The sequence below is a fragment of the Frieseomelitta varia genome, unplaced genomic scaffold, assembly GCF_011392965.1.
Source record: "Frieseomelitta varia isolate USP_RPSP 00005682 unplaced genomic scaffold, Fvar_1.2 scaffold_430, whole genome shotgun sequence".
NCBI lineage: Eukaryota > Metazoa > Arthropoda > Insecta > Hymenoptera > Apidae > Frieseomelitta > Frieseomelitta varia.
The window spans coordinates 59910-68462 of NW_025110180.1; the positions used below are offsets into that span (position 1 = coordinate 59910).

The 8553-nt window shown below is 36.5% G+C and overlaps 1 protein-coding gene across 5 annotated transcripts in view; it reads right to left on the reverse strand.

The window, feature by feature from the left end:
• LOC122532016 overlaps positions 1-8553 on the reverse strand; it is a 182731-nt gene that overhangs the window by 59873 nt on the left and 114305 nt on the right. For all 5 annotated transcript variants that reach the window (XM_043660421.1, XM_043660420.1, XM_043660418.1 and 2 more), the window contains one exon: positions 7491-7844. In XM_043660421.1, coding sequence (XP_043516356.1) covers positions 7491-7844 — 354 coding nt within the window. The remainder of the gene's footprint in view (positions 1-7490; positions 7845-8553) is intronic.

An 8553-nucleotide genomic window follows, 5' to 3' on the forward strand; every position in this document is an offset into this window, starting at 1 on the left:
CTCCTTCTCTCTCTCTCTCTCTCTCTCTCTTTCTCTCTTTCTCTCTTTCTTTCCTCTTTTTCCAGTCTCTCCTTCTCCGATCAAAACGTACACACCAGCCTCCTCCAACCTTCCTCGTTCATTCGTCTCTCTCTCCACGCCTTTTTTTGGACTTCTTTTTTGGATCCTCCCCCTCCACCGCCTCTTTTTTCTACCGTTTCCACTCGTTTTTTTACTCGTCCCTTCCCCCCCATTCGTTCGTTCTCCTCTGCTTCTTCGATTTCGTCTTTTTCTCGCTTGATCCCTACCCCCCGTCTCATACAGGATGTTGCAAAGAACGTGGCTCGTACGATTCGAGAGGATCAAAGCGAAGAAACGTCGTTCGAACCTTCAAGGTATAAAGAATTTTCTTTTATCATCAGCTGGAATCTTTCTTTCTATCTTTTCACGTCGTTCTATTGCTTTCGACAATCGAAACAAATGACACAGACGTATCGCGCTCGAATCGAAGCATTTGTAAAAAGGAAAAAAGAAAGAAACTTCACGAACGTACACATACGTGAGTGTTTTCTCGTTCTCATCGATGGAAAACTAACGAATAACTCCGAACCTGTGTGTCAGTCTTTTATTAAGAATCTCGACATCTTATCGTCGTCGTATGTGTATCTTTTTTTTATCGGCAGAATCGTCAGCTGAGGAACTATTTCACCAGTTTCATTATCACACTTATTACAATGATTGTGACACAATGAGTAAACTGGCCCGACGAAAGTTTTGACAGTGAATAGCTATTGATTTCGACATTAGAATACAATACTGAAGCATTATTAAATTAAATTAAAGTCATAGAAATGGGAAAAAATTTAATTTCGGACTTCAGCTCGAACTTTCCCTTTTTATAGTTTGCTGATAATTATAACGAACATGTGCATTTGGTGTTGTGTGGTGCGATATATAATATCTGAATAGACTATAATAGCAAAAGTATGATATCTGAATAGACTATAATAGCAAAAGTATGATATCTGAATAGACTATAATAACAAAAATATAATATCTAAATAGACTATAATAACAAAAGTATAATATCTGAATAGACTATATAATAACAAATTTCAGAAAGAAGTATATATAATAGTATATATAAGAAGTGTATATATATAAAAGTATAATATCTGAATAGACTATAATAACAAAAGAATTTCAGAAAGAAGAGATTTCTGAGTCAATTGACACAATAATTCACATAATTTGGAATAAACTGGACTTTTTATTCCTTCTTACAAAAGTTTAAAAAAACGGTAGAGAATATTATTTTTTCAGAGATTGAAACTATGTATCATTAACTCCTGTATATTATAATTGTTCTAGCAAATCCGCGATGGACGTTGGTGGCTGCTTCAAATTTAAACGACATCACACGTTGGAAAGATATGCTCAACAAGATTTCGCGTTAAATATCATTCGATTGATTATTTCCAGTCATTTTATTTACGAATTGATAATGTAGATGATACAAAAAAAAAACAGTTTGAGGGAAAAGGGTTAAAAATCTATCAAATTCCTACAAAAGAAGAATTGCTACTCGCTCCATCTTCTATCTACTTTGATATTTCCAGTGTTAACCTTCTTGTGCCATGCACGTCGAGAATCTTTTGTCCCAAAACTGTAATATTCTCTCAATGTTAATTATGTTTAAGTAAAATGGGCAAAACAAGTAATAAATTTATTACTTCTCAAGAATTTCTATCCAACGATATCATACCGACGTGAGTTCAAAAAGAAATCGTACGAGTTATCGTACAATCGTTTGGTCACTCGTTATGGTCCGCAGTCAGTTGCCAGCGCAAGTGGTTAAAGGCAGATGATCGATCTTCGAACCTTCCAAAACCTCTCAAAACACACATTCCCTGCACATTTTGCGACACCCTGTATTCTCTCTCTCTCTCTCTCTCTTTTTCTCCCTATTTCACTTCTTTGCTCCTTCGACTTGGCTTTCCAACTCTCCGACCGTTCCCTCCACGCTTCTTCGGCGTTCGGTTCGTGTGTGTCTGTTTCAGCCTGTCGTTCTCCGACGCTTTTGCCCTCTCTCTGTCGCCGTCCGACCAACCCACAACCGCCTCAATCCCCTTGCTGCCGACTCCAAACACAACTTCGCGTTGCGGAACGCCCGGAGGGAGTCGCTGCAAGGTCGTCAATTGCATCAGCGACGGTAGCTCCGCGCGCGCTTCCTGCTTCTCTTCGTGCCTCGCTCGCTCGCTCGCTCGCGGATCGTGCGAACCGACGACCAACGCCGATTTCGCAAATAGTTCCGCGATCGATCCTGTCGTCGTTCTGTCGACCATCGACCGCGAAAATTCGAACGGGACGACACTCGCGATTTGGATATACCTCGTTGGAGACGTTCGTTCGATAGTTGGATCGACGATGTTTTGAAATATTTTGAAACTGAGCAAATTATTGGTCTGATCGATTTTTTTTTTTCTTTTTTTAGTTTAACCTCTTGCGCTGCAATTTCGAGATTTTTTTTGTCCCAAAATTGTAATATTTTCTCAGTGTTAAGTATATTCAAGTATAATCCAGGCAAAACAAATGATAAATTCATTACTTCTCAATAATTTCTACCCAGCGATATCGTACCGACACGAGTTCAAAAGGAAAGCGACGAATCATTGTATACGGCTTGGGTCACTCGTTACGGTCCGCAATCAGTTGCCAGCGCAAGTGGTTAAAGAGCTTAAAATTTGAGGCCTCTGAAGCTTCAGTTTTAGAAGTTTAGCGTTAAACGTTTTTGAGTTTCGAAGCTTAACAGTTGAAAACTGGTGGTTCAATGGTCGAAAAATAGAAGATCTTAAGTTCAAAAGCTTCGAAGGTTAGGAAGATTTTAAATTTAGAAGTTTTGAAAGTTCAAAATTTGAACGTGACTGGCCCGAGAGTTTGAAATTTTAATTTCAATAGTCTGCTGTTGGCAAGACTCTGAAAAATTTGTAATTTCAGATTACTTGCAGTCTCACGCAAAGACAACTCAAAAAGAACGTGGACCTACGTAGAAAATTGTCAACTCAAAATCTGCCTATTAAATATTACACATCACATCTTTCCAGCATTTAAATTTCCTATGAATAAAATATAAAAATTCATGGTACTACCTGGTGTCTGAATCACATGATAAATAAATCGATAATAACAATAGAAATTGGTATCAAAAGAACCTAGTGTGAATGTTAAGAAGTTTAACGCATGAATGGACGATGATCAATTTATTGATTTTGGAAAGTAGCCTTTATTACCCTGGATTGATTGCTGATGGATTTAACTTATGTTAGATACTCTAAACTACGGTGAAAGCTCTGTGCGTTTAGGCTATTAACAGTTCGGTGATGGAGTTTTGTAAAGTAACACTTTATCGTGGTTAAAGATCTAGTTATCAGCTTTCTGGATCCGGTGAATTTACGCGTTGGATATTCTAAACTAGACAACGAGCAACCTGCATCCAGTATATTTAGATTAATCCCTAGTCAAAGGAAATCATTTATGTGAAATTTCACTCTGACCGCTTCTCCCTATTTTGGGATGTCAATGCAATTCTACTAACTCTGACTTCCATTCAATTATTATTCAATGTTAATTAAAAAAGAAAAAGCAAATAAATTATTATTCGCTATACCATACCGAAAATTACGAGTAAAATAATTTGTACACTGTTTTGTCAAAAATGATAACGCCAGTTCCTGCACACCTGAAATAACTTCTAAATTATACGTCTAATGAAAAATTGTTTAATACGCAATGACTATTTCACGACAATTTGACGAAAGTACGAATATATTCTTCGAAGTATCTTTCTTTATAAATATAAAATTGATATCGAGGTACTATCGAATTTCACGTGGATTGAGTTTCGTATCGACTTTGTTGAATTTCTTCAGAACGCAGTTTCCGATTTCTTCAATTCTGCATTTCGCGGAATATATACTTTCGTGAAACTTTTGCTTTCGTAGACGACGAACATTTTTCAACAAGTAGAAATCTAAAGACGTAAGATCTAAATCCAGAGACCATAAGATATCCTTCACGATCGTTGAAACTGATCATATTTGTGCTTGTTACACGGTGTTTCAGTTTTATTTTTATCGACGCGAAACACACTGGCAGAGTTCGAAACACTCTGAACAAACAGTTTCCAAGTGTTCATAGAAATATATTCACAAAAAGTTCATGAATTTTCCTATGTTCGTCGTCGTAACACGAGAAGAGAATTTTCTGAAACGGTGACAGCAGAGAACAGTCATCAAACAGGCGAACAAACGTCACGTAACGAAACGTGAAATTGTCGTGGCGATGAAAAATGCCTCGTCCAAGACGGCAACCATCAAGTTTATGTTGAAGCTTAGCAGCCGTGAACTCTACAAGGAAGTCGGCTGTAACGTCGTCAATTGCATAAGCGGCAGTAAAGCTCAGAGGTTTCCTGCTTTGCACTTCAATGCAGCAAGTCGACCGATCCTCAGATTTTCTCTCTCTCTCTCTCTCTTTCTCTGGCTCTTTGTTCCGTGGATGTTTGCACCGAAAGTGCTACGAAATTCCGTGAAATTTTCACGCAATCCCACTCGTTCTGACTTTCACGTTATAAAATCAGTCTGCGGGTACGCGAAACCTTTTGAAATTTTTTCTTTTTTTTTTTTTTTTCTTGTATGAAAAATGAAGAACACAACTGTGTCAATTGTGCAACTTGTAAAAGTTATAGTAATATGATATAAATAGTATAGTAAATAGTTATATTAATAATAACATAAATAATACAACTTCGTAAAGAATAGATCACGTGACGATCCGCGCGAAGCGTTCTAGTTTTCAACCCTTTGCACTTTTTTATCGAGTGTGATTCGACATCAGTTTCCATTCATCACAGGAATTCTTATGTTCAGTCACACTCGATATTTTTAAATTGCCAGTTAAATTGTCAAAAAGAAAAAAAATAAATAAATAAACGAAGAAAAGTTAATATTTTGTGAGTTTGTTTTTCTTCTTTCGAAGATGATCTTATATTATGTTACGAGTGGAAAAGTGAACATATTTTCTCAAAAACAAAAAAATTTCTAAATTGCAGAAAGATCCCTTCTGTAAGAAATTCCCTTTCTGTAATTTAGAAAGGTAATTTCTAAATTATCAGAAAGGGGAAAAAATAGAAAAACAAAAGATTGTATCGCCAAAATTTTCGACGTCTCGATATATATAACACATATTACGCGAAATCGGATTTCATCCCCTAGAACGAGGCACTAAGATCACCGTTTGTAATTAACGTTGGAGGAACGACGCTTCAACTCACGCCCTCGTCTACAATAGCAGAATGCAAGAATACTCCCCAACAAGGTCAGCAATCGTATATCTGGCTTGTTCGAAGGCTTTGACGCGGCAGCATCTCCCTTAAAATCTCCTGCCAGCACCGACAATCCCGATAACCGGCAAAGGGAAAGCGCAGGGACTTCTAAGAAGTCGTTCTTTCGTGTCAGGCAAGGCACAAATTACCAGGGTCGAATCACGTAGAATAGAATTGAATTGAGTCGTTTTGCAAAGGGAGCTGATCTCGTGAATGAACGCTAAAGAGATTTAAAGGACTACACAGGCTGCATATACAGTGGTACTCACGAGAGTAAGATACTTTGAAATTTCGTTCCTACTGTGACACATGAGAGGCGATTGTTACAATAGTACGACAAAATTTGGAGGTACGGCCAACTTGTAATTCAATATTACGCTGAAAATTCTGTTTAACGTTGTATTTAAATACTCACTTTGCAATAAAAGTAATTTGCACTGAAACACTTTGAAATTTTATTAACAATATATGAACATTTTGGGAACCAATGAATATTTTAATTTTAAATGTTATAACTCTTTAAGAATTTATATTGCATCTTGTTTTTTAAATATAACTTTTTGAGATAATATTTCGTTCAAAAATCTTGGGATACTATTCTCAGCTCTTCAAACTGGATCGTTAATGTCATCAGTGAAATTTCCTGAAGCAAATTTTTGTTCTCGCCGAGAGATCTTTTAAAAACTTGACATAAAAAGCGATTGTACAATGTGGCAAAAGCTTCGTTGAATTATCAAAAATTTTATTTACATTTTTTGAAAGTCTAGAAGAGTAAAGAAGTCTAGAAAGTCTAGAAGAGTAAGTTTCATTCCAATGCTCGTGCATTTGTGGAAATGAAGGAAATTTGTATCTGCGTTAATTTCGAACTAATAACATTTGTAATTATATTAGCAGAAGATTCAGCATATATTTTTTATAATTAATAGATAATAAAATTTTTTAGCTGTACGTAATAGACAGATTTTTTCTTGTATAAAGTGCTGTGTAATTTAATAAATCTGATAGATGGTATAATTTCTCAAATTTTAAAATAAATTTAATATCAATTCTAATATTTTTGACGAGTGTATACTATATCTATCTATTTATCTATCTATCTATCTATCTATATATATATATATACACAATACTTTTTAAATATTAATATCTTATCTTGAATATATTTTTAAGTATTTTAAATATTAATATTCTTTTTTAAATATTTTAAATATTCTAATTCTGTTTTAATTAATATTTCGAATGCTTTACATATTTTTACCTAGTCCAACAACATTTTCCTAGTAATTTAGTCACTCCATCCAATGTAACTACGCTGAAGTGAAATTCACTTCTGTCAGAAAAATGTCTGAAAGACAGACGCGAGTATCTTCTGGTCCTCTAAGCTTCTTAATGCGTTCGTTTGGCCAAGACACGCTAACTGCACAGTAGACCAAGCCTTAAATTTGGCAACGAACAGCGTGTCGTGATTTATGTTAATCTTTGTCCACGGCCAGAATCATTTCGATAGAGCTACACTGTGCCCAATCCGTGCAAGGATTAATTGGACGCCAGCCTAGAATCGAAGAGTCTGTCGCGTCTCCGAACACGTTCGGGTCTTAGCCGTGAAATACTGGGGCTCGCTTGTAGAAACATTGTCAATCCGTTTCGACGTCCACGAAATAAACAATTTGAACAATTTTCGTGCGAAATACTTAAAACGAGGTCAAATTTTTTGCGAGGGGAAACCATCGAAACTCGCACCTCCTTAGGAAGATTTTTAAAATTTTTATAATTTTCAAAAGAAAATACACACGTTCGTATATTCGAACTTTCAACATCCATCGTTGAATTCGCTAATAATGATTCAGATTTTCCTAATTACATAATTTTCTGAAAGTGACACTCTTATCGAAAACATTCTACAGACGACTGTCGTGTAGAATTCTCTCTACTGCAAAATTCGTTAAAGGTTCCTACACATTACAATTTCCAAATTGTAATGATGCTCCAAATCCCCAGATTCGAATCGTATCGAATCACAAAATCTACTCGAAAGTGAAACAATCTGATCAGATCTAGCGTCAAGGGACAGACGTGGAGAAGAAAGAATAGAAAGAAAGAGGAGGAATGAAGAAGAAGAGTCTACACGTACCGTTGCTGTTTCTGCAAACGCAGGGCTGCCTGGACGATTTGTTCTCCAGTTTCACTGGCTGACCTTGACTCGGTAGAAAGGCCTCTCGCTTCTTGCCAGTGGCCTGGACAACCTGGCTGCCCTGCACCACCATCGTGCTCGTGGTCGAGCTCGTAGGGCACGAGGTGCCGTTCACGGTGACCGAGCATCCGGTAGTCGAACCCGTCGGCGACTGATACTCCTGCAGCAACACTCCTGTCGTTGGTACCACGTTCCCTGTCGAATTCGGCGACGAGAAGCTGTTGATCGTCAGCGTTGGCGCGTTACCCGTCACCAGTGACAGTTGAGGGGAAAATGTGTTCTGGTGCAAGCCTCCTGTTAACAGAAAACACCAGTTACGTCAGCAATCAACTCTACAATACACCATCAGTCATCGAATGATATTCTACGAAACAAATGAAATTAGATTGCGTTAGATTGTGGAATGAATTTAAACAACAGGTCTTCGTTTTATGTATTTACATGTAAAGGAAACATCCATTTTTTTTTTTACAGAACAGATATTTTTAGAGAATCTGTATAATACGAGTTATTTTGGAATATTTAATTAAGAATCTATTTTTACAGTCGAGTAATATCCAATGTTTGTATTCGCTACAAATATTAAGAACGAGTTTTTTTAATGTTGATGAATGAATTAATTCGCTCCTCCGACAGAAAAATTTCGATTCTCATATATTTTACAAGTTCTACTTCGGGAGCTGACTGTACGCCTAAAAATAATGAAAAAAAAAGTCATATAAATGTCCTATCTGTCTTCGTTTATGAGATATAATGAATTTTATAAACAGAGAAAACTCTAGTAAGCTAGTTTCTACCAGGGATGGTATATTCAATTTTCATAATAATCATAATTGGGATGAAGAAAACCCACATGTTATTGTGCATTCAAGACATCAACACCAGTTTAGTTTAAACGTATGGGCAGGAATAATTGATAAATTTTTAATTGGACCTTTCTTTCTTGATGGGAAACTAACAGGCACAAAGTACGTTGATTTTTTGAGCACGCGTTTACACGAAA